General features: G+C 45.6%; 1 protein-coding gene across 4 annotated transcripts; it reads left to right on the top strand.

Annotated features, from left to right (window-relative positions):
• Window positions 1–67: 67 nt before the first annotated feature.
• Window positions 68–25834, top strand: RABEPK (Rab9 effector protein with kelch motifs). 4 transcript variants are annotated; one of them, XM_066256226.1, is made up of 8 exons: window positions 68–195; window positions 7705–7763; window positions 11431–11588; window positions 14280–14432; window positions 20293–20454; window positions 21960–22109; window positions 25116–25265; window positions 25524–25834. In XM_066256226.1, exons 2-8 carry the CDS (start codon window positions 7711–7713, stop codon window positions 25811–25813), a joined length of 1116 nt encoding a protein of 371 aa, XP_066112323.1. In that variant the 5' UTR covers window positions 68–195; window positions 7705–7710; the 3' UTR covers window positions 25814–25834. The 4 variants fall into 4 exon arrangements, with proteins under 4 accessions (XP_066112323.1, XP_066112322.1, XP_066112325.1 ...); XM_066256225.1 differs by lacking the exon at window positions 68–195 and adding an exon at window positions 6522–6556; XM_066256228.1 differs by lacking the exons at window positions 68–195; window positions 20293–20454 and adding an exon at window positions 6522–6556.
• Window positions 25835–25904: the final 70 nt, after the last annotated feature.

Here is a 25904-nt window from a genome sequence, read left to right as displayed (position 1 = left end):
CAGCGGGGAGAGCTGGGATTTGTAGTTTTAAGTAATAGTGGCCAGGTGCTCCTCTTTTTTTCTCCCATTTCTTGTCTTCAGACTCAAGATATTTCCGATCAAAAAGGCGAAATAGATCATCCTAGCCGTTCCCTGGTTTCTCACTTCCACCCATTTAGGCATTCTCTCACTCGAACATCTTCAATTAAAAATTAGGTAAGCCGGGCCTGACCTGTGGTGGCGCAGTGGATAAAGCGTCGATCTAGAAATGCTGAGGTTGCTGGTTCGAAACCTTGGGCTTGCCTGGTCAAGGCACATATGGGAGTTGATGCTTCCAGCTCCTCCCCCCTTCTCTCTGTCTCTCCTCTCTCTCTCTGTCTCTCCCTCTCCTCTCTAAAATGAATAAATAAATAAATAAACTAAGCTTTAAAAAAAAAAAAAAAATTAGGTAAGCCGGCCCTGGCCGGTTGGCTTAGTGGTAGAGCGTGGGACTGGTGTGCAGGAGTCTCGGGTTCGATTCCCGGCCAGGGCACACAGGAGAGGCGCCCATCTGCTTCTCCACCCCTCCCTTTCTCCTTCCTCTCTGTCTCTCTCTTCCCCTCCCACAGCCGAGGCTCCATTGGAGCAAAGTTGGCCCCGGCGCTGAGGATGGCTCCATGGCCTCTGCCTAAGGCGCTAGAATGCCTCTGGTTGCAACAGAGCCGCGCCCCCTGGTGGGCATGCTGGGTGGATCCCGGTCGGGCACATACGGTAGTCTGTCTGCCTCCATGTTTCCAACTTCAGAAAAATACAAAAATTAGGTAAGCAAAAAAAAAAAATAGGTAAGCCTGGTGTGCACAACTAGATGGAACGAGTTGATGCTTCTCGCCACTCTCTTTCTCTCTCTCTCTCTCTCTTTCTCTCTCTCTCCCTTTCCTCGTTCAGGAAAAAAAAAAAAGTTGATAAGCCTGTCCATAGTAACCTGCTTACACCTTTCCTAGACCTTGTGAAAATTTTTCCTACCTTTGTGGCAGAGATGTCAGGCTACCGATTTTCCAGCCTGAAGAGAAGGAAATAATATAGTTTCTTATGCTAAATGCTATATAAAAGCAATTTTTCTGTTTAATCCTCATAACGACTGGTAGAAAAGCAAGACTCATAGGGGTTAAGTAACTTGCCCCTAATCTCAAAGGGAATAGGTGGGAGGAGCCTAGATTGGAACATAGGTCTAGCTGGTGTAAATCAACCTCATTGTGAGTCCCACCAGTACGGGAAATTTTTATTGTGCTCTTAGAGCCAAGAACAGCATCTGACACTTAAGGTACCTTCAACATTAGGTCACAGCTTTTATTGAACACCAACTCTGTGCTAGATAGAGTTGTAGGCACTTGGGATATTCAGCAAACAAAATAGAGATCCCTATCCTCAACCCATAGCTATGGGTTGAGGATAAATAAATAATAAGTAACTGTACAGTGTATCAGAAAGCAATAAGTGCAGGGCATGGAGGGGCAAGATGAGGGAGACAGGGTGATGCATTTTAAAGAACCAATAAAAAGGTGGGGGGACGGCCTGACCTGTGGTGGCGCAGTGGATAAAACATCGACCTGGAAATGCTGAGGTCGCTGGTTCGAAACTCTGGGCTTGCCTGGTCAAGGCACATATGGGAGATGATGCTTCCTGCACCTCCCCCCTTCTCTCTCTCTCCTCTCTCTCTCTCTCTCCCCCCCTCCTTTCTAAAATGAATAAATAAATAAATTAAAAAAAAAAAAGGTGGGGAGAGGGATTAGCCATACAGCTAGAGATGGGAGTTATAACGAGGAGCTCGCTGATGCAGAGGCCCTAAGATTAAGGCATATATAGAATCTTGGAAATGTCAAGAAGATGAATGTGTTTGGAGTAAGGTACGAAGAATAAGAATGATGAGAGAAAAGAACATTTTCTTTTTTTCCCCCGATTATTACTTTTAATATAATAGGAAGTTATTGCAGCGTTTGGAGCAGAGGAGTAACATGATCTAACTCATTTTAAAAGGATCCCGTGCTTGCCTGACCTGTGGTGGCGCAGTGGATAAATCGTCGACCCAGAATGCTGAGGTCGCCAGTTCGAAACCCTGGGCTTGCCCGGTCAAGGCACATATGGGAGTTGATGCTTCCTGCTCCTCTCCACTTTCTCTCTCTCTCTCTCTCTCTCTCTCTCTCTCTCTCTCTCTCTCTCTCTCCTCCCTAAAATGAATAAATAAATTAAAAAAAAAAAAAGGATCCCGTGCTTTATGACACTAGGAGGCAATGGTTGCCACTGAGAGACCAGTTAGGCAACTGTTACATAATCCAATAGTAGCAGGTTGTCAATAAATATTTGTTGTTCACCCTGGCCAGTTAGCTCAGTTGATTAGCGTGTCCTCTATATAGGCCAAGGTTGCAGGTTTGATCCCTAGTCAAGGCGTGCGCGCGCACACACACACACACACACACACACACAGAGTAGAAAAGGCTTACTTTGAGTTGGCAATATAGTGGAGGTAAAGCATGTTGATGCAAGTACCAGATAGCCAGAGTTCAAGTCTATTACTCACCATGACTTTAGCAAAGTTATTTATCCTTTCTTTGTACCAGTTTACTCAGCTACAATATGGAAGTTGTATTACAGTGCCTACCTCATATGCAGATGATAAGAATAATATTTACCTTATAGGCTTGCACTGAGGTTGTTTTTTTTTTAAAGGCTTTATTTCTTTTTTTTAATTAATTAATTTATTTTTACAGTGACAGAGAGAGAGACAGATAGGGACAGACAGGAACGAAGAGAGATGAGAAGCATCAATCATCAGTTTTTCGTTGCGACACCTTAGTTTTTCATTGATTGCTCTCTCACATGTGCCTTGACCGTGGGCCTTCAGCAGACCGAGTAACCCCTTGCTTGAGGAGAGCCTTGCTCAAACCAGATAAGCCCGCGCCCAAGCTGGCAACCGCGAGTCTCGAACCTGGGTCTGCCACATCCCAGTGCGACGCTCTATCCACGGCGCCACCGCCTGGTCAGGCGAGGTTTTTTTTTTTTAATTTTATTTTATTTATTCATTTTAGAGAGGAGAGAGAGACAGAGAGAGAGAAGGGGGGGAGGAGCTGGAAGCATCAACTCCCATATATGCCTTGACCAGGCAAGCCCAGGGTTTCGAACCGGCGACCTCAGTATTTCCAGGTCGACGCTTTATCCACTGCACCACCACAGGTCAGGATGCACTGAGGCTTAATAGAGTTACTGTATGGAAAGGGCTAATAACAATGTCAATGTAGAGAGTCAGTGCAACATGAGTGTTAGCTCTGAGTATTGGGTGGGCAAGAAAGGCTTTTCTGAAGAGGTAACAGTTAAGACTCTAGGGGAAAAATATTGGGAGAATACACTCAGAGTTTCTTGGAGAAAAAAAAAATCCAAGTTAAAAGATGCTACTTTTTTTTTTTGTATTTTTCTGAAGCTGAAAATGGGGAGAGACAGTCAGACAGACTCCCGCATGCGCCCGACCGGGATCCACCCGGCACACCCACCAGGGGCGACGCTCTGCCCACCAGGGGGCAATGCTCTGCCCCTCCGGGGGGGGGGGTCGCTCTGTTGCGACCAGAGCCACTCTAGCTCCTGGGGCAGAGGCCAAGGAGCCATCCCCAGCAACCGGGCCATCTTTGCTCCAATGGAGCCTCGGCTGCGGGAGGGGAAGAGAGAGACAGAGAGGAAGGAGCAGGGGAGGGATGTTGAAGCAAATGGGCGCTTCTCCTGTGTGCCCTGGCCGGGAATCGAACCGGGGACTTCTGCACGCTAGGCCGACGCTCTACCACTGAGCCATCCGGCCAGGGCCCATTTTTTTCTTTTTTTTACACCCTCTTTGGAAAGCTGGCAGTACACTTTTCATCTGTAAGCCTCAGGGACAGAGAATGACTTGTCCTCAACATACCTTCTCAGAATTGGGAAGGAGGACAAGTCAAGTGCTAGGAAGGAAGTTGTTACCAGCATCATTGCTTCCCTTACTGATAAGTCAGTGAACAGGTTGATAAAGAAAGCAGGTTGGCCCTGGTCAGTTGGCTCAGTGGTAGAGCATCGGCCTGGTGTGCAGGAGTCCCAGGTTTGAGTGCCGGGTTCGATTCCCAGCCAGGGCACACAGGAGAAGCACCCATCTGCTTCTCCACCCCTTCCCCTCTCCTTCCTCTCTGTCTCTCTCTTCCCCTCCCGCAGCCAAGGCTCCACTGGAGCAAAGTTGGCCCGGGCACTGAGGATGGCTCTCTGGCCTCTGCCTCAGGCACTAGAATGGCTCTGATTGCAACAGAACAACGCCCCAGATGGGCAGAGCATCACCCCCTGGTGGGCATGCCGGGTGGATCCCGGTCGGGCGCATGCGGGAGTCTGTCTGACTGCCTCCCAGTTTCCAACTTCAGAAAAATACAAAAAACAAACAAACAAAACAGAAAAGAAAGCAGGTTGTATCCCCTTCCGGTGAAAATAGATGGCAGTCCTCACATGACCAAACTGTCTGGCAGTAAGAAGCTCCATCCTCAAGCTCCATCTTCAGACCCACCTCCTTCAAGGAACCTCCAGAGCAGGGAGAGGGAAGCCTTCCCAAGTGTTGGGTGAGCTCTTAGAAGTGGTAATAAACACATAGGGTGGTTTGTTATAGAGACAGTGTGCAGGGCTTGCTGACTGGAATATGTTACTAGTCTTCCTTGCACAAAGCAGGAGATATAGGCCCCTGGTTCTGCCATTTATGTCAATCATTTTATTTATTTATTTATTTATTTATTTTGTATTTTTCTGCAGCTGGAAATGAGGAGGCAGTCAGACAGACTCCCGCATGCGCCCAACCGGGATCCACCCGGCACGCCCACCAAGGGGCGATACTCTGCCCATCCGGGGCGTCGCTCTGCTGCGACCAGAGCCACTCTAGCGCCCAAGGCAGAGGCCACAGAGCCATCCCCAGCACCCAGGCCATCTTTGCTCCAATGGAGCCTTGGCTGCAGGAGGGGAAGAGAGAGACAGAGAGGAAGGAGAGGGGGAGGGGTGGAGAAGCAGATGGGCTCTTCTCCTGTGTGCCCTGGCCGGGAATCGAACCCTGGACTTTCGCACGCCAGGCCGATGCTCTACCACTGAGCAAACCAGCCAGGGCCAATCATTTTAATTTTGGCTTGACCTGTGGTGGCACAGTGGATGAAGTGTTGACCTGGAATGCTGATGTCACAAGTTTGAAACCCTGGGCTTGTCCTGTCAAGGCACACATGAGAGTTGATGCTTCCTGCTCCTCCCCACTTCTCTCTCTCTCTCTCTCTCTCTCTCCTCTTTAAAATGAATAAATAAAAATAAAAGAAAATTTCACTGGGCCTTGACTTCCATTATAAAAATAGATCTCAAAAGTTCCTTCCATTGCCTGACCTGTGGTGGAGCAGTGGATAAAGCATGTCAACCTAGAAAGCTGAGGTCACTCATTCAAATCCTGGGCTTGCCAGGTCAAGGTACACATGAGAAGCAACTACTATGAGTTGATGCTTCCCATTCCTCCCACCACCCTTCTGTCTCTGTCTCTCTCCCCTCTCTCAAAAATCAATAAATAAAATCTTAAAAAAAAAATTCCTTCCAGCACTTTTTGAAATGTGATTTCTAGTCTAAAATCAAAACTAGTTGCTCTTTTGCCCACAAACCTCTTCAATTTTTCTTGTCTATTCAACTCCAGCAAGGCACCTTGAAATGGATCTAGTCAAGAGACAGGGGACTTCAAAGCATTCTGCAGCTATGAGCAGAAATCTCCATCTAGATGCACATGGACATATGGCAGAGTCAACCTGACTTTGGTTTTCTTTGCTGAAGGAGAGCAAAATGACTGAATACCCCTAGGTTCCTCGTTGGCTAACAGTTCATGGAGATTTTCCCGTTAATATGGGAGTTCAAAAAGACTCCAGTGTTTGAAATAGGATACTTCGGCAGTGAGGAGAGCTGGAGATCTCAAAATCCATTTTGTCAATGAATTTTCATTACGGTTTGAAGTAGCTAAAAGATTTACCAAGTTGGCTTTTCACCTATATCATCTAATCCTCTTAACTGCTCTGTCTGTGGGGTATGTGTTACTATTCCCATTGAAGAGATAAGGAAACCAAGGCTTGGAGAAGGTAATGAATTAGCCAAATGTCCGGTTTAGATGGTTAGTGCTGGAGCCTGCATTTGAATCCAAAGTGTGTCTTTCTTCCTCTCACTCTGCTACCAGAGGCCTGTACTTCAAAAGCTCCCGTGTTTCCTTCCTAAGCTGTTGTGAGGGTCTCTAAAACAGACAGGTGAGCCACCTCTTCTTTTTGAGAAAAGCCACAGAAAACTTATGGAGACTAGAGAGAATGCAGATGCGCGGGCAGGTATACCCCGAAAACGGCCTGCTTATTTGGCTCCCCAGAAATGCATGCAACGACCTATAACCCGCCCCCTTTAAGGGCGATCCGGAAGGCCGGACCCTGCAGGCAGCAAAGAGGGGAGCGGTTGGCTGCCTCGCTCTTCCGGGCTCCAGCGAAGAGCGAAGGCTCAAGCCCCGCCCTCATTGGGGTGGGGCCACAGCCCGGACTAGCCTAAGCCGCTGCAGGTAATTCAGTCTGGGGCTGGGGGTCACAGGACACGATCCTGGGGCGGGGGCGGCCCTATCCTTGGCGAGTGGGCCCGGCCGGATGCGGAGGGCCTCCTCCAGCTCTAGCCCGGGCATATTAACAGAAAGGAGGTGGCTTGTTCTCTCCCGACCCTGTCTCCTGTCTCCTGTTGTTGCCACGCAGGGATGGGACTAGGGGAGATATCCTTGCCCTTGAGAGGTGTATCCCACTAAGCTTTAGACTTTGGGGACAGCAGTCGTGACTTAGGCCAAGGTTGGCAACATCCATTCATCTTTCAGAAATCTCATCCATTTTCTTCATTCACTCATCCCTCCCCTCTGCTCTATCCTAGACCCATAAGTAGGTTCTCTGAAGGAATCAGGCCTGGTTCTCTTGGAATTTAGTGGAACTTAGTCTACAATCTAGCCTAGAGACTTTTACAAAAGTAATTACATTCAGGGTGATCCTTGCAATGATGGTGGTTTAATAGATACCTTCAGAGAGAGAAGAAAGTAATTTGAGGCTAAGTGGAAAGCAACAAATCAGTGAAGATTTTTCTGAGGAGGGTTCAATCAAAAGGGGCTGTAGAGATAGACTAGGAGTTTGCTAGTTGACAGGAAGGGAAGGAACATTTCAGGGAGGGGAAGCAGCAGGAATGCAAATTATGAAAGAGTTTGTCATGTTAGAGAACCAACAAATATAGCAAGAACAAGATCAATAAAGCAAGAAATTGTGGAGGTGAGTTCCTGGAAAGAAGGTTGGGACCAGAAAGCTTTGAATGTGATGACGAGGCCAAGATTTATTGTACACTTCAGTATTCCTCAGGCTTTTAAAATGTTTTATCTTTTGATAAACATAAACAGGACTTCTGAAATTTTAACTATGGCTCTTTCCCATGAAAATGACAAGTACACAGAAAACTTTAGCCAACTCTTCTGTAATTGTGTGAGGAAAGTTGTGTTACATTTGCCTCCCAAATATAACTTTATATTTAAAAGTTGGTAAGGTGTATTCCGATTAATTAGATCCTAGAAATTGGTACATCAACAGGAAAGGTTTTAAAGAGGGAAGGGACCTACTTTGTTCTGTGCTTTGGGTAGAAGATAATAGTAAATGTCTAAAAAGTGCCTTTCTTTCTTGTATGTAGGATACCATGAAGCTGCTGCCAGTCCTGGAGCCTGGAGACAAGCCCAAGAAAGCAACATGGTCTGTAAGGAAGGATTCAGACAGAGAAAAACATAAGTTTTGTTTCATTTATAAGTAGTTTACTAACATATTTAAACATCTATGAACAAGGGTAGAGATGAAATTATCTGCAGTTCCTGGTGATTAGACTCAAACTGTCTGAGAAGGTCTTCAGAGGAAAGATAGTGGGGCAATAATTATCAGAAGCAGCTGCTGATTTTATTAAATCCATTCACCAGGAAGAGGAAGGCACTGACCATCTGGCATCCTCCACTTCAACACTATGTCTTCCCCCCAAGCTGTGACTGATTTTTCAGATTTTTTTCGGGAAGCAGATTTAGATTAAACTGGCTTCACTATTTCTTGGCTGCTTGCTCAGTCAGCCTTTCATTCAACAACGAACACTGTCCTGACAGAGGCAGCTGCCATGTACGTGCTGGATATACAAAGGTGAATAGCCTCACTGTAGTGAGGGCTACAGACAGAGCAGGTGATGGTGATGAAATGTGATCAGTGCTGACCACAGAAGGCTGTAGAGAGGGAGCATTGCTTCTGCAGGACTTTGGAAGAGAGTGTCTAGCTGGCTTTCCTGTGTCCACTCTCGGCTTCCTACGCAACATAAATCTGATCATGGCATTCCCTAGTTTAAAAGTCTTGTGTCTCCCCCATTGGTCTTAGGATCAAAACCAGAGTCCTTAAAGTGGCCCCCTGAGCCCTGCATGATCTGTGCCTGCCTGTCTTTCCAACCTCAAATCTCTGGACTCATCCTTTGTTCTCTGTCTCTTCCTTAACATGCCTTGCACAGTTCCACTCAGCAAGTGTATATTCTAGTACTATATTCCTTGTACTCCTTTAGAGTGAAATTGAAATGAAACAGATATTCGTAAAATTATCTGTCTTAAGTTTCTCTTCTCAACTAGTCTGTAAGGGCTATGAAGGCAGGAACTTTTTGTCTTGTTTACCATGTATCTGGGTGGCTTTGTGCTCTTAGGTAAGTTATTTCATCTTTTTAAGCCTTGGGTCCTCTGTTGTAAAACTCAGATGATGATAATAGTACTATCCTTGCCCTGGCCAGATAGCTCGGTTGGTTAGGGCATTGTCCCGGAGCACAAAGGTGCTGGTTCAATCCCTGGTCAGGGCACATACAGGAACAGATCAATGTTCCTGTCTCTTTCTTTCTTTCTTTCTTTCTTTCTTTCTTTCTTTCTTTCTTTCTTTCTTTCTTTCTTTCTTTCTTTCTTTCTCTCTTTTTCTTTCTATTTCTGCTCTCACAAAAGTCAGTAAATATAGCATACCAGGCAGTGGCACAGTAGATAGAGTGTCAGACTGGGACACGGAAAGACCCAGGTTCGAGACCCCGAGGTCGCCAGCTTGAGCGCAGGCTCATCTGGTTTGAGCAAGGCTTACCAGCTTGAGCCCAAGGTCGCTGGCTCGAGCAAGGAGTTACTCGGTCTGCTGTAGTCCCCTGGTCAAGGCACATATGAGAAAACAATCAATGAACAACTAAGGTGCCACAACGAAGAATTGATACTTCTTATCTCTCTCCCTTCCTGTCTGTCTGTCCCGGTCTGTCCCGCTGTCTGGGAAAAAAAAATCAGTAAATATACATCAAAAAAATTATAAAAGAAAACTCAGAAAAAAGGAAAACAATACAGTCCTCAAAGGGGTTTTGGGCAGATTAAGTGAAAATAGGGTTGTAACGAAGTGAGCAGTATGCGTAGTCCATTATTAGTAACTACTCAGGTGGTAATGGGATCTGTGATCTGGACATCGGAAGAGACACCTGGAAAAGAAATAGAAATTTTGGGAATCACTGATGAATATATATATATATATATATATATATATTTATTTATTATTTATTTATTTTTTTTAAGGGACAGAGAGAGAGAGAGAGGGATAGACAGGCAGGAATGGAAAGAGATGAGAAGCATCAATCATTAGTTTTTTGTTGCAACACCTTAGTTGTTCATTGATTGCTTTCTCATATGTGCCTTGACGGTGGGCATTCAGCAGACTGAGTAACCCTTTGTTCAAGCCAGTGACCTTGGGTTCAAGCTGGTGAGCTTTTGCTCAAACCAGATGAGCCCGTGCTCAAGCTGTCGACCTCGGGGTCTGGAACCTGGGTCCTCCGCATCCCAGTCCAACGCTCTATCCACTGCGCCACCGCCTGGTCAGGCAATTGATGAATATATTGATGAGTGGTAACTGAAGCCACCAGGTACAGGTAAAATTGATCAGGTAAGCAAATGCAGACTGAGGAATTAGACTCCAAGGGTGCTGAGGGTTAGGAAGAGGCTGGCGGGAAAGGAATCAGAGAACGAAACGAAACAAAAAGAACAGCCAGAAAAATGGGTAGAGAACCAAAAGGGAAGGGAGTGGGGCAGCTAGCTAAGGAGAGGTACAAGAAGGAGGGAGGAGCCAGAGAGGTCAAGATAAGACAAGGCCTTAAAAAAAGCTACAGAATTGGCTTTTCCAACCAGGATGCTTGAAGTATGTTTTCTCAGTCATAATTCAGAATAAGTTTAGACAGTGGGATGACTGGATCCTGTATTTGACTTTTTCCAAGTCCTAGCTTTGGCTTCCATCAGGTTAAGCTTTAGGAGTAATCTGGAAAAGCTCTTAAAATCAGTGAACTCTGGAGAATATTACTTAACAACGGGAAGCCTTGCTGGCATGCGGCAAGAGCGTTGGGGCTGATGATTCCTGTGTGTTTGCACATAAAACTTTAGCCACCGTTTACAGAGTCCTTTCCTGCATGGTTCCAAGACTTCATTTGACTCTCTATAAGTAGGAACTGTGGCTCTCCTCATTTTACAAACAAGGAAACTTGGCCCTGGCTGGTTGGCTCAGTGGTAGAGCGTCGGCCTGGCATGCAGAAGTCCCGGGTTCGATTCCCGGCCAGGACACACAGGAGAAGCGCCCATCTGCTTCTCCACTCCTCCTCCTCTCCTTCCTCTCTGTCTCTCTCTTCCCCTGCCGCAGCCAAGGCTCCATTGGAGCAAAGATGGCCCGAGCACTGGGGATGGCTCTGTGGCCTCTGCCTCAGGCGCTAGAGTGGCTCTGGTCGAGACATAGCGACACCTGGATGGGCAGAGCATCGCCCCCTGGTGGGCAGAGCGTCGTCCCCTGGTGGGTGTGCTGGGTGGATCCCGGTTAGACGCATGCGGGAGTCTGTCTGACTGTCTCTCCCCGTTTCCAGCTTCAGAAAAATGGGGGGGAAATTTTTTTTTTAATAAATAAATAAAAATTAAAAAAAAAAAACAAGGAAACTTCGCTTCAGAAAGGTTAAGTGACTTCCAAAAGGTCACACATCTAGAAAGCACCTGAACTGGGATTTGAACTAGGTCTGTCTGAATTCATAAACTGTGGTCAGAACTACCATCCTGGCCTCAGACACACCACAGAACATTTTTGGGTGTCCGTTTCTCTGCCTGTCTATGAGATGGGGACAATTTTACCCCTGTGTATCACCATTAGGTTAATGTAAAATGAAAGTAATAACAAAATTGAAAACTCAAAGTTTGTGTGCAAATGGAGGCTACTGTTATTAGTCAGGGATGGATGCAGTTTCAAGTGTCTGTGTCTGTATAAGATCCTTCATTCTTATGTATATGTCATGGAGTAGAAAGGACACACTGCTGCATTTATTCTCTGCTCAGGCCTGAATACATCCTTCTAATGACAGGTATACCTTGACCCCCCCTGGAGAGAGGCCATGTGCTCGGGTTGGCCACAGTTGCTCGTATTTACCCCCAGTTGGTGATGCCAAGAGAGGGAAGGTCTTCATTGTTGGGGGAGCAGATCCAAACAGGAGCTTCTCAGATGTGCACACCATGGATCTGGGTAAGACCAGCGGCTGCGGAGCCTGTGCCTGCAGCCAGGGAGCAGGGCTTTGTGCTCTTGGCCATGACCAGAGCATTCCTAGGTACACCAGTTCAGACCAGACAGCAGGGTTTTCCTCTAAGAAAATGAACATCACTGAGACGTCCTTAAGGTCTCAGCAGACCCCTGAACACACCCACCCAACCAGTACATCCTTGTTTTGGGAGAAAGAGTTCATATAGAGCCCTGAACATCCAGCCACTCATTTATCAAGTATTTCTCTGGGAAACATTGGTGACTCCACTTCCTCTTCTATCCTCGTGTCCAATGAATCACGAAATCCTAAACAGTTCTCTCTCCATCCATGTCTGTCCCTTTCTACTACGACTGTAGTTCAAAAACTGATACCTTTCAACTAAATATTATATCAGCCTCCTCTCTGATCTCCCTCCTTCCAAGTCTACCCCCTCTACAATGCATTTTCCACACCTAGCCAGAGAATTCTGTCTAAAATACAAATCTGACCATGTCACTCCTATATTTCAAGCCTTTCCCAACTTCATTGCTTGGCTCTCCCAAACCCCCTTTTGCTACACCAAGTGTCCTTCAGAGTCTTGAACACATCTTAATCTCGGGTCTCCAAACCTTTGCACATATTATTGTTCCCTCTGCCTGGAAGAATCTTCTCTCTGTGATCATCTAGCTACTATGCATCTTTCAGATTTCTGATTTATAAGAAATACATATTTTTGTCCACAGTTCCTGGCTCAAAGCTCCCAAAGCCCTTGACATTTTCTAAGCATTGAGAGTGCTAAAGGTGTCTTTTGTTATATTGATGAGGTGACTTTTGGTACCTAAGGATGTGGGCCAGTCACCAGGAGCCCCAACCTGGTGATTAGAGAGTTGGGACTTTCAGTAATACCTCCCCACACAGCCCCAAAATACTCCCCACATCCCTCCCCCACCACCTCTAGGGAGGGGAGAGGCACTGGAGGGGCTGGAGTTTGACTCAATTGCCAGTGGTCAATGATTTAATCAATCATGCCTATGTGATGAAGCCTTCATAAAACTGCAAGAGGACAGGGTTCAGAGAGCTTCCGGGGCAGTGACCACATGGAGAGCGGCACACCTGGAGAGGGCATGGAAATACCAGTCCCGTTCCCACACGCCTTGCCCTGTGCGTCTCTTCCATCTGGCTGTTCCTGAGGTATATCCTTCTACCATAAACTGGTGATCGAGTAACATGTTCCTCTGAGTTCTGTGATCTGCTCTAGCAAATTAATTGAACCTAAGGAGAGGGGGGTTATGGGAACCTCTCATTTAGAGCCAGTCAGTAAGAAGTGCAGGTGAACAACCAGAGATGGGGACAGGGGCTGGGACTGAAAGTTCCAACCCTCTAATCCAGTGGTAGTCAACCTGGTCCCTACTGCCCACTAGTGGGCATTCCAGCTTTCATGGTGGGCGGTAGCAGAGCAAACAAAGTATAAATAAAAAGATAGATTTAACTATAGTAAGTTGTTTTATAAAGATTTATCCTTCCAAACTTAGCGAAAATCCGACATAAAGTACTTGGTAAGTAATTATTATTATATACTTATATACTTTAACTTGCTGTAACTCTGCTTTATAAATTTTATAAAGTAAAATTACTTCCTTACTTTATAAATTACCATTACCGTGGAACCGGTGGGTGATTAGAAAATTTTACTACTAACAGAGATACAAAAGTGGGTGGTAGGTATAAAAAGGTTGACTACCCCTGCTTTAATCCTTGGATACTTTCATAAAGTTACCTCATTGAGGCCTGACCTGTGGTGGCGCAGTGGGATAAAGCGTCGACCTGGAACACTGAGGTCGCCAGTTTGAAACCTTGGGCTTGCCTGGTCAAGGAACATATGGGAGTTGATGCTTCCTGCTCCTCCCCCTTCTCTCTCTCTCTCTGTCTCTCTCTCTCACTCCTCTCTCTCTAAAAAATCAATAAATAAAATATTAAAAAAAAAAAAAGTTACCTCATTGACAAAAACTCAGGTGTGATTAACCGGGGCTTGTTACATACCTTGACCTGTCTCACCACTTAGGAAATGCCAAGGGTTTTAGGAACTCTGTGGGAAAAGATGGCCACCTAAGTCCAGGAATTTGTTTGAAAGCCAAACTCTTGGGAGGGAGGATTTGATTGGCCCATCTGTGGTCAAGTGACTACTTCTGACACAATCAGTTAAGGCTAGAAAGTCAAGTGTTGCAGTACAAATGGGTCTTCTGAGTTCCATCCCTGTGGTTGGGAAAATGGGACAGTTTCCATAGAGAGGGTTTGTGGACGGTCCCCAAAGTGTCTAATATAAAACTTTTTGGAGTTTGACCAGATTACCTTTAAGCGATCTGATGGCTGTTCATTTATGCTCTTGACACTTCTTCTCCTCACTCCCCTCCCCCAAGTTGCCAACAGTCAAAGCAGTTGGCAGCCCTGGCCCTGGCCACTTAACTCGGTTGGTTAGAGAGTCACCTCAGAATGAAAAGGAGATGGGTTCGATCCCCAGTCAGGGCATATATAGGAGGTGACCAATGAATGCACAACTAAGTGGAACAGAAAGATGAACGCCTCTTCTCTCTCCCTTCCTCTCTCTGTGTCTCTCAAATCAATCAATAAATACTTTTCAAAAAAAGAAAAAAGCAGCTGGCAGCCCCAGTCTAGAAACTGAGTGAAATGTTTTCTAGGGACACACCGGTGGGACTTAGCCGCCTCGGAGGGCCTCTTGCCCCGGTACGAGCATGCCAGCTTCATTCCCTCTTCCACACCTCACAGCATCTGGGTGTTTGGAGGTGCCAACCAGTCAGGAAATCAAAACTGCCTACAAGTTCTGAATCTTGGTAAGTAGCCAAAGGTTATTTTACTTACCTAAATAAATAAATAAAATTCCTATTTTGCCCTGGTGGGTAGCTTCGGTTGGAGCATCATTCCAGTGTGCCGGGGTTGCGGGTTTGATCCCGGGCCAGGGCACATGTGGGAGGCAATCAATGGGTGCATGAATAAAGTGGAGCAGCGAGTCAGTGTTTCTCTCTCTCTCTCTCCCTCTCTCTCTAAATCAATAAAATAAAATTTTTAAATTCCAATTTTATTTCCTGTAGTAAAACCCATTTGGATTGTTCTGAATTATCTATTGAACTTTGCTGACCTCATAGAAAACAGGAATTTTAACTTCTAGCCGAATCTGAAAATAACAGAATTGCATTTTGTTTTCTTAGTAACATGTACAATTATCAGCTTCTTTTTTTTTTTTAAGGACTTTATTAATTTAATTTTTAGAGAGGAGAGAGACACAGAGAGAGAGAGAACGAGGGAAAAGGGAGAGAGAGAGAGAGGAGAGAGAGAGAGAGAGAGAGAGAGAGAGAGAGAAGGGGGAGGAGCAGGAGCAGGAAGGATCAACTCCCTTGACTGGGCAAGCCCAGGGTTTCGAACCAGCGACCTCAGTGTTCCAGGTTGACGCTTTATGCTCTGCGCCACCACAGGTCAGGCTACAATTATCAGCTTCTTAAAAGCCAAAGTTGGAAGAGACTTTAGAGAACAGCTATGTTGGGTGAGCAACTCAGATCCAGGGGAAGCGACTTTTCTAAAGTCTCTAGAGGTTCAGTCATTCAGCCATCTAGTCAAGGGCTAGAACCTGTTACCTAGATCAAGAGGACATGTGGCTAAATCTAGAAACTTTTTTTGGTGTGTGTGTGTGTATTTTTCTGAAGTTGGAAACGGGGAGGCAGTCAGACAGACTCCTGCATGCGCCTGACTGGGATCCACCCGGCAAGCCCACCAGGGAGCAGTGCTCTGCCCATCTGGGGCATTGCTCTGTTGCAATCAGAGCCATTCTAGTGCCTGAGGCAGATGCCATAAAGCCATCCTCAGCACCCGGGCCAACTTTGCTCCAATGGAGCCTTGGCTGCGGGAGGGGAAGAGAGAGACAGAGAGGAAGGAGAGGGGGAGGGGTGGATAAGCAGATGGGCGCATCTCCTGTGTGCCCTGACCGAGAATCGAACCCGGGACTCCTGCATGCCAGGCCGATGCTCTACCACTGAGCAAACAGGCCAGGGCCTGGAAGCATTTTTGTTATCCCAACTCAGGAGGTCAGGGGACTGTTTGCTATTGGCAGTATATCTTTTAAAATTTTTATTTTACTTATTCATTTTAGAGAGGAGAGAGAGATACAAAGAGAGAGAGAGAGAGAGAGAGAGAGAGAGACAGTGGGGAGCAGCTGGAAGCATCAATTCCCATATGTGCCTTGACCAGGCAAGCCCAGGGTTTCGAACTGGCGACCTCAGCATTTCCAGGTCAACACTTTATCCACTGCGCCACCACAGATCAGGCATGAGCAGTATATCTTGTAATGAATTATCTGGTCTAAAATGCCAGTGGTGCCTGACCTAGATCCTCCTTGTGTATTTCTTTTTCTTTTTTTGTGACAGAGACAGAGACAGAGAGAGGGACAGATAGGGACAGACAGACAGAAAGGGAGAAAGAGGAGAAGCATCAATTCTTTGTTGCGGCACCTTAGTTGTTCCTTGATTGCTTTCTCATATGTGCCTTGATCAGGGGGCTTCAGCAGAGCGAGTGACCCCTTGCTCAAGCCAGCGACCTTGGGCTCAAGCTGGTGAGCTTTTGCTCAAACCAGATGAGCCCACACTCAAGCTGGCGACCTCGGGGTTTTGAACTGGATCTTCCATGTCTCAGTCCGACACTCTATCCACTGTGCCACCGCCTGGCCAGCTCCTTGTATATTTCTGTTAGCCAAAAAGTGCAAAGTTTTCGACTAGTCTTATTGGTAGTTCTATCACAGAGGTGGTAGTTTAGGAACATCACTACTGAGTGGATGTTGTTGAACCACCAATGGAAGGCGGACTTTTTTCCCCCCAATTGATTTTAGAGAGAGAGGAAGTGAGGGAGAGAGAAACATTGATTCACTGTTCATTTATTTATGCACTCATTGGTTGATTCCTCTATGTGCCCTGACCGAGGATTGAACCCACAACCTTGGCATTTTGGGACAATGTTCTAACCAACTTAGCTACCCGGCCAGGACCTGGACTTGTTCTTTTTTGTTAGTTAAAATATTGTTGTTTTCTCTTTATAATTTATATTCATTGAAATATATTTGAAAAATGTAAATAAGTGGACAAAAGCCATCCACAGGCCCTGGCTCAGTGGTGAAGTATTGGCCTAGCATGTGAATGTTCTGGTTTAATTCCTGGTCAAGGCACACAGGAGAAGCTCCCATCTGCTTCTTCACCCCTCCCCCCTTACTTCTCTCTCTCTCTCTTTCTATTTCTCTCTCTCTTCCCCTTCTGCAGCCGTGGCTTAATTGGAGCGAGTTGGCCCCAGGTGCTGAGGATGACTCCATGGCCTCCACCTCAGGCGCTAGGCTCAGTTGCTGAGCAACGGAGCAATGCCCCAGATGGGCAGAGCATCGCCTCCTAGTGGGCTTGCCAGATGGATTCTGGTTGGGGTGCATGCAGGAATATTTCTCTGCCTCCCCTCCTCTCACTGAATTAAAAAAAAAATGCCATCCACAATCCTATGACATTAAGGCTATTAACATTTTTGTGTACTTTCTGTCTTTTCTCTGCATCTTTATAAGCCTGAGATCATGTTATTTCACCACTATCCTATTGTATCTTTTTCCTTTTAATTTCATAATTACTGCATAAATGATGTCCTATTAGCAACAGTGTTTTGTTAACATCAGTTTTAATGGCTGCATAACACTCCATTTTATGACAATGCCATAATTCTCCTGTGTTTTTTTTTTAACATTTAGGCTGTTTTCAGATTCTTATCATTATAAATAAAAAACAGTGAACCTCTTTGTTCAGAATACATTGTTTGTATTTCAATTATTGTCTAGAATTCACACCCACAAATAATAATTTAAAAAAACTAAGTGAAACACTGTGAACTTTGAGACTTTTTTTTTTTTTTTTTTTTTTACAGAGGCAGAGATAGACAGGGACAGACAGACAGGAACAGAGAGAGATGAGAAGCATCAATCATCAGTTTCTCGTTGCGCGTTGCGACTTCTTAGTTGTTCATTGATTGCTTTCTCACACGTGCCCTGACCGCGGGCCTTCAGCAGACCGAGTAACCCCCTGCTGGAGCCAGCGACCTTGGGTCCAAGCTGGCGAGCTCTTTGCTCAAGCCAGATGAGCCTGCGCGCGACCTCTGGGGTCTCGAACCTGGGTACTTCCGCATCCCAGTCCGACGCTCTATCCACTGCGCCACCGCCTGGTCAGGCTGAACTTTGAGACTTTTGATATGTGCTACCTAATTGCTATCCAGAAAGATTTTTCCAATTTATCTACAGTGCTTGTATTACTCCCAACTGATGTTGAATTTATTATTTTAAATGACTACTAATTTGCTTAGGCAAACAGCTTGTATCTGATTGTTCAAATATGCATTTTGTTAACTACTGGTAACCTGGATATATTTTCACATGACAGTCAATTCTTGTCCAATTCCATCAACAGATTTATTTTGAACAATAGCTAGTCTTCCCTGTCCCTTTTGGATAGTAGTAGTTTCTACCTTGTTAAGTTTGGCAAGAATTTAAATTAACTCAACATCTGGCACAAGGTTAATGCTCAGTAATGGTTGTCATGGTTGATGTAGCTATAGTTTGGCAGATAGAAATCTATCTGGGACTCTGGCCTTTTTTAATGGCATTTATTTCAATAAAATACACTGAGAGCCTGACCAGGCAGTGGCACAGTGTCTAGAGTGTCAGACTGGGATGCGGAGGACCCAGGTTCAAGACCCCGAGGTCGCCAGCTTGAGTGCGGGCTCATCTGGTTTGAGCAAAGTTCACCAGCTTGGACCCAAGGTTGCTGGCTTGAGCAAGGGGTTACTGGGTCTGCTGTAGCCTCACGGTCAAGGCACATATGAGAAAGTAATCAATGAACAACTAAGGTGTCGCAACAAAAAACTAATGATTGATGCTTCTCATCTCTCTCTGTTCTTGTCTGTCTGTCCCTATCTATCCCTCTCTCTAACTCTCTCTCTGTCTCAGTAATAAAAACAAAACAAAACAAAAAAATACACTGAGAATTTTGAAAGTCTCTATCAAAGGAATTGATTTTCCTCCAGATCCTTTTTCTCTCCTAGAAAGTATAATCTGATACTGTGCCCAAGGCATATGACAAATGAAAGTGAATCATTAGTTGCTTTTGTTGCCAAGGGAAGTCTGTCAGATGGCTCAGGATTCCTTTGTGATTATTTGCGTTGGCACTGTTGCAGCAACACAATCCCAGGATCTTCTAATCCTGGAGGTTGTGGACCGTCTAACTCTCCCCAGTATCCAAAAGGTCCCCAAGATCTGTAGTTCTAGAGACAATTGCATTTGGCTGTGGTTATAGGCTGAGATTTGTTTGGTCTCCAGGTTCATGTCTGAGCCCCACGCATATTACAAATGTGTCATAGGCGACTTTGAATATATTTTTTTCTTTTTCTTTTTTTCTTTTTACAGAGACACAGAGAGAGGGATAGACAGGAACAGACAGACAGAAACGGAGAGAGATGAGAAGCATCAATCATCAGTTTTTCGTTGCTATACCTTAGTTGTTCATTGATTGCTTTCTCATATGTGCCTTGACCATGGGCCTTCAGCAGACCGAGTAACCCCTTGCTTAAGCCAGCGACCTTGGGTCCAAGCTGGTGAGCTTTGCTCAGACCAGATGAAGCCGTGCTTAAGCTGGCAACCTCAGGGTCTCGAACCTGGGTCCTCCGCATCCCAGTCTGACACTCTATCCACTGCGCCACCACCTGGTCAGGCCAACTTTGTATATTGAATGAAGACTTTTACAAAAGGCACAGAATTTGCTAGGCAAGAAATAATTCCTGGTATGTTATGGTAGAGAGAGTATGGGAGTCTTGACATATCTGTCAAGACTTGTTCAAATCCCTACTCTGCTACTAACAAGCTGTGACCTGGAGGGAAGATTTAAGTTTTCTGAACTTCAGTTCCCTGGACTGCTAAGTGGAGACACTTTCTGCAAACCTCTCAGGGTTGAGTGAGGATAGTGGGGGTGGCAGAGTGCTCAGGGCAATGATTCTGCAAAAGAAAGGTGCTCAATTAATGCATCCATTTTTATAAAATTTGTAGCTTTTCAGTCTCGGGTATTTGGGTCTATCTAGGCAAATTCTAAGAATCACCCCCTACCCATCCTTGACTTTGGTAGCATGGGAACACTGCCTTGACCTACGCCGTCCTGCTTGGGAATTGAGGTTTGGAAGGTGACCCTGCCCAGTCCCAGAGTCAGGGTCAGAGGCCCCTCAGTCTGGGTATTTTATTTATTTATTTATTTATTTATTTATTTATTTATTTATTTTTACAGAGGCAGAGAGAGTCAGAGAGAGGGATAGACAGGGACAGACAGACAGGAACAGAGAGAGAAGAGAAGCGTCAATCATCAGCCTTTCACCGCGACACCCCAGTTGTTCATTGATTGCCCTCTCATATATGCCTTGACCATGGGCCTTGTGCAGACCGAGTAACCCCTCGTTCAAGCCAGCAACCTTGGATCCAAGCTGGTGAGCTTTGCTCAAACCAGATGAGCCCACACTCAAGCTGGCAACCTCAGGGTCTTGAACCTGGGTCCTTCTGCATCCCAGTCCAACGCTCTATCCACTACACCACCACCTGGTCAGGCAGTCTGGGTATTTTAAATGCCTCCCTTCTCTCTGGGCCAGAAACCAAGACTTGGACCACACCAGAGACAACCACCCCGCCACCATCCCCAAGAACATTCCACACATCATCGGCAGCCATTGGAAACCGGCTATATGTCTTTGGGGGCGGAGAGAGAGGTGCCCAGCCCGTGCAAGATGTGAAGCTTCATGTGTTTGACGCAAGTATGGATGGGTGGGCATCTTGGGACTGACACTTACCTGGTCCACAGCTTACCTGATAGGAAGCAGAGGTTAGAAAATGACATCCTGGCAGCATGTTTCACTTCTAGATTTCTTCAGTATGACCCTAAGTTGGTATCTTCTTCCCACAGCCAAATTTGCATTTAAAAGAGTATAAATGATCAATTTTAAAAATTTGAACAATATTGTTTATAAAGTAAAAAATAATAGTTCCGCCTGACCTGTGGTGGCACAGTGGATAAAGCGTTAACCTGGAATACTGAGGTCACCGGTTCAGAACCCTGGGCTTGCCTGGTCAAGGCACATACAAGCAATCAATGAACAACTAAAGTGAAGCAACTAGGAGTTGATACTCCCCCCCCATAAAATCAATAAGTTTAAAAAAATATATTTTTAAATAAATAAATAAAAGTTTCTCCTTTAATCTTTCTTTCCCACTCCGCAGACAGAGGTGAACATAGTTGGCAGTTCCTAATATTTCCTTCCACACTTTCCTGTGCATTTATACATCATACATATAAGTGTATTATGAACATGTATGAAGTTTGAAATTAAATTGAAAAAACACATACATGAAATCAAATTATAAATAACATTCTGCAGCTTACTTTTGCAGAGGCAAGGATAGATCTTAGTGGCTGAAGCCACTTGACCTAGACACAGGACCAGATCTGACATACACTTTTCTGCGTTACTTTAGCCTAGTTGCTTAATCTCTCTAGGCCAGGGGTAGTCAACCTTTTTATACCTACCGTCCACTTTTGTTTCTCTGTTAGTAGTAAAATTTTCTAACTGCCCACCAGTTCCACAGTAATGGTGATTTATAAAGTAGGGAAGTAACTTTATAAAATTTATAAAGCAGTTACAGGAAGTTAAAGCATATAATAATAATTACTTAACAAGTACTTTGTGTCGGATTTTTGCTAAGTTTGGCAGAATAAATCTTTATAAAATAACTTACTATAGTTAAATCTATCTTTTTATTTATACTTTGGTCGCTCTGCTACCACCCACTATGAAAACTGGAACGCCCAATAGTGGGCGGTAGGGACCAGGTTGACTACCACTGCTCCAGGCTTTAGTTTGTTGATCTGTAAATAGAAGTAGCAACAGTGCCTATTTAAGGATATTGTCCTAAAAAAGAACACTCTGAAAGCCTGCCATAGAAGAAGCAGACCTGTTCTTTCTAAGTCTCTGGCAGGTCTAGGTTGAAGCTCAAGGGAGGTCTTTATAAATCAAATCAAGGAATGATTTCCTAATGCCCAGTAGAGGGACAGGCATGTTAGGTTGTGAAGTCTCTGGCCTTGGAATTGTCCAAAAGAGGCAGCAGAGGCTATAGAGACAGGGAAGCCCGGATTGAGTTGGTGAGTTGGAGTGAATGACCTTGAGGTCATTTCCTACTTGGAGCATCTCTGCTCACTGGGTGCATTTCTTGTGTTTTTGCTTCATAGCTTTGTCATCTGATATCAATGAATTTACTTTTCCAGACACTCTGACTTGGTCACAGCCAGAGACACTTGGAAAACCTCCATCCCCTCGGCATGGTCATGTCATGGTGGCAGCAGGGACAAAGCTCTTCATCCATGGAGGCTTGGCAGGGGACAACTTCTATGATGATCTTCACTGCATTGATATAAGTAAGTAGGGTACAGGGCATGGGGGCTTGTCTGCTTCAAGGTACATAAAATGTGTTTTGATAGAATATAGGCTTGATCGTAGGTGTGGGTAACTAGACCAGCCAGCAGAACCTTCACTAGATTCTGCCTGAATACTATTTTTTTTCTTTTTTTTTGTATTTTTCTGAAGGTGGAAACGGGGAGGCAGTTAGACAGACTTACCACATGCGCCTGACCAGGATCCACCCGGCATGCCCGGCATGCCCACCAGGGGGCGATGCTCTGCCCATCTTGGGGCGTAGCTCTGCTGTAATCAGAGCTATTCTAGCGCCTGAGGCAGAGGCCACAGAGCCATCCTCAGGGCCCAGGCCAACTTTGCTCCAGTGGAGCCTTGGCTGCGGGAGGGGAAGAGAGAGACAGAGAAGAAGGAGAGGGGGTGGGGTGGAGAAACAGATGGGCGCTTCTCCTGTGTGCCCTGGCCGGGAATTGAACCCGGGACTCCTGCACGCCAGGCTGATGCTCTACCACTGAGCCAACCGGCCAGGGCTGCCTGAATATTATTAATAATAAATAATAACAGTAAGACCAATCATTTCCTGAATGTTTTCTATATACCTAGCTATTAATTATCTCTTAACCTTCCAATGACCCTGCTTTCCTATTAGAATTAATTATACTTTGTGTTCCCCAACTGAATTTCTTTCAGGCATTAGCCATTAACCCCACCCATGCCCATGAGAAGCATGGACAATTTCTAGAATGTGTCTGGAGGTGGGCAACCAGAACTGTCATGCTAAATACTTAAAAAAAAAAACCACTGGGAAGAATGTGTAAGGAAGAACATGGGAATTGTCTTCAAGTGTCTAAAGGGCTGATATGTCCTAGAGAGCCTTTACTCATTCTGGGCCATTCTTTCGGAATGTGAGCTCCCTTGGAGCATGCCTGTCTCTTGTGTTCCCCATCGTATTTCTAGCGCTTAGCACAGTGTCTGGTGGTATCTGGGTGATGAGTGCATACCTGGGAAGGGGTGGATGGACAAACAGATGAACATGTTCTGGGTTGGTCCCGACTACAAGGATTAAAACACTGAGCAGGGCCCTGGCCGTTTGACTCAGTGGTAGAGCGTCGGCCTGGCGTGCAGAAGTCCCGGGTTCAATTCCCGGCCAGGGCTCACAGGAGAAGCGCCCATCTGCTTCTCCACCCCTCCCCCTCTCCTTTCTCTCTGTCTCTCTCTTCCCCTCCCGCAGCCGAGGCTCCACTGGAGCAAAAGATGGCCTGGGCGCAGGGGATGGCTCCTTGGCCTCTGCCCCAGGCGCTCTGGTCGCAACAGAGCGACGCCCTGGAGGGGCAGAGCATCGCCTCCTGGTGGGCGTGCCAGGTGGATCCCAGTCGGACGCATGCGGGATTCTGTCTGACTGTCTCTCCCCGTTTCCAGCTTCAGAAAAATACAAAACAAAACAAAAAAAACACTGAGCAGAAGGCATGAGAACTGCTGTGCAGTGTATCCAGCTACCTTGGCAAACAATGGGTTCTCTGGCTTGGCTTGGTGACACTGGCTGGGATTACTGCATTGGCTAGAATTTTGGCTGGACGGGGTGATTCTCTCTTCCAATTCTGGACCCCTGCCATGAATTGACAGACGGAAAATACCTTCCCAGAAGTATTGCTTGCGGGCAGTCAAAAGAAGTTTGAGTACTTATTTTTAAAAAGAAAGACCTTTTCTCTTGTGCTGAGGAACTACTTCCTGGCTCTTTTTCCTACTTTCCTATCCAGGTAGCTCTCTTAAACTAAAATCCAGTTGATATCTTGCCTCATTTAAATGCTTATTTGAAAGATGCAAATATCCCTGCAGAAATAGGTTGGGAGTAGGTGCTGAGGCAGCAAGTTACAGCATAGAGAATACAGGTTTTGGAATCAGACCCGAGTACAGTTCTAGCTCTGCCACTTGCTAGCTGTGGGATCTCAGACAGGTAGGTCTCTTTCCTCTCTAATCCTGTTTCCTTAGCTGTAAAAAGGAGGGTAGGCAGAAGCAATTGCAATTTCATAGGGCTGTTATGAGAATTAAGCAAGTAACATATTTAAGTGTCTAGCTAGTACTTGCAAAGTTGCTAAGAAACTTAGTATTTAAAACATGCATACATGTGTACCTATGGAACTTTCCCTACTTCTGGGCTCCAAAATAGCTAATGGTGATAGTCATGGAAAGGAATACCATTCCTCAGTGTGCTCTGAAGACCACCTACATCAGAATCCCCTGGGATGCTCATTAAAACTATAGATTACTATGGTCCCAGCCGGTTTGCTCAGTGGATAGAGCATTGGCCTGGCATGTGGACATCCTGGGTTCAATCCCCATTGAGGGCATGCATAAGAAGCAACCATTTGCTTCTCTTCCTGTCTTCTCCCCATCTCTCTCTCTTCTCTCACAGTCAGTGGCTTGAAAGATTGGTTCAAGCATCAGCCTCAAGCACCAAGGACAGCTTTTTTTGGTCCAAACTCGGTTGGATCCTGGTCGGGGCACATGCAGGAGTCTATCTCCCCTTCTCTCACTTAAAAACAAAGAACTCTAGATTACTCCCTCCCTGGATGACCCAGACAGCATTTTAAGCTCACCCCAATTTTTATTTATTAATTTTTACAGAGACAGTCACAGAGAGGGATAGATAGGAATGGAGAGAGATGCATATGTGCCTTGACTGGGGGGCTACAGCAGATTGAGTAACCCCTTGCTCAAGCCAGCAACCTTGGGTCTAAGATGTTGAGCTTTGCTCAAACCAGATGAGCCTGCGCTCAAGCTGGCCACCTCAGGGTCTCGAACCTGGGTCCTCCGCATCCCAGTCCGACGCTCTATCCACTGCGCCACCACCTGGTCAGGCCCAAGTAATTTTTATGCACAGTAAACCTTGCTTTATTACCTCTCAGAGGTCCTAGTTAGTGACATTCAGTGATTCATTTGTGAACTGCAGGAGTCTGATAGGTTTGAAAGCACATTCTAGCCCATGTTGTACCCACTCTTTCTCTTGGTAGGTGACATGAAGTGGCAGAAACTAAGCCCCACAGGGACTGCTCCACCAGGCTGTGCTGCCCACTCAGCTGTGGCTGTGGGGAAACACCTGTATGTCTTTGGAGGGATGACTCCCACAGAAGCACTGGACACCATGTACCAGTATCACATAGGTGAGCAGGTGTTCCCTGGGGGTCTTAATAAACAAATATGACTATTTTTGCACCAATACCACAGTGCTTTGGTTTTTCAGCTTGGTCCCTCCACATCTAAATCTAAGGGAATGAAAACCACTAGGGCAGTAACACTGCCGTTAGTTTTGTTGTTCCTTTTATTTTCTATTTCTTTTAGGGCTCAGGTTATAGGGCCAATCACTGAGCATTTCTGATCATTTCTTAACACAAAGCCTTTGTTTCTTCCCCCTAATATAGAAAAGCAGCATTGGACCTTACTTAAATTTGATACTTTCATACCCCCTGGACGATTGGACCACTCCATGTGTATCATTCCATGGCCAGTGATGTGCACTTCGGAGGAAGATTCAAATCCCGTCACTGGAGGCTGTGATGCTGAGAAACGGGGTTCCACTGACACAAGGGTGACCCCAGGTGGTGACTCACATGAGGAAAGTCAGGCTGACTCACTGCTCTGTTTTGTGTTTGGTGGGATGAATACAGAAGGAGAAATCTATGATGACTGTATTGTGACTATAGTTGACTAATAAAACCCACATTTTTTGTTACTTTTAAATAACAATTACTTTGAGAAAAGTTAAGTGAAACCTTAGCTATTTTATACCTCCAGAGTATTTT

Source organism: Saccopteryx bilineata, chromosome 2, assembly GCF_036850765.1.
Source record: "Saccopteryx bilineata isolate mSacBil1 chromosome 2, mSacBil1_pri_phased_curated, whole genome shotgun sequence".
Classification (NCBI taxonomy): Eukaryota; Metazoa; Chordata; class Mammalia; order Chiroptera; family Emballonuridae; genus Saccopteryx; species Saccopteryx bilineata.
The sequence above is the reverse complement of the archived record's forward strand: the minus strand, read 5'-3'. Positions and strand labels throughout refer to the sequence as shown.

Bases quoted from the DNA above. Each gene is read 5' to 3' on its own strand.
- RABEPK (XM_066256226.1), top strand. From the start codon at position 7,711: ATGAAGCTGCTGCCAGTCCTGGAGCCTGGAGACAAGCCCAAGAAAGCA. The intron at 14,433-20,292 runs GTAAGTAGCCAA...TCTCTGGGCCAG, and splicing joins CCTACAAGTTCTGAATCTTG to AAACCAAGACTTGGACCACA. The intron at 25,266-25,523 runs GTGAGCAGGTGT...CCCCTAATATAG, and splicing joins CATGTACCAGTATCACATAG to AAAAGCAGCATTGGACCTTA.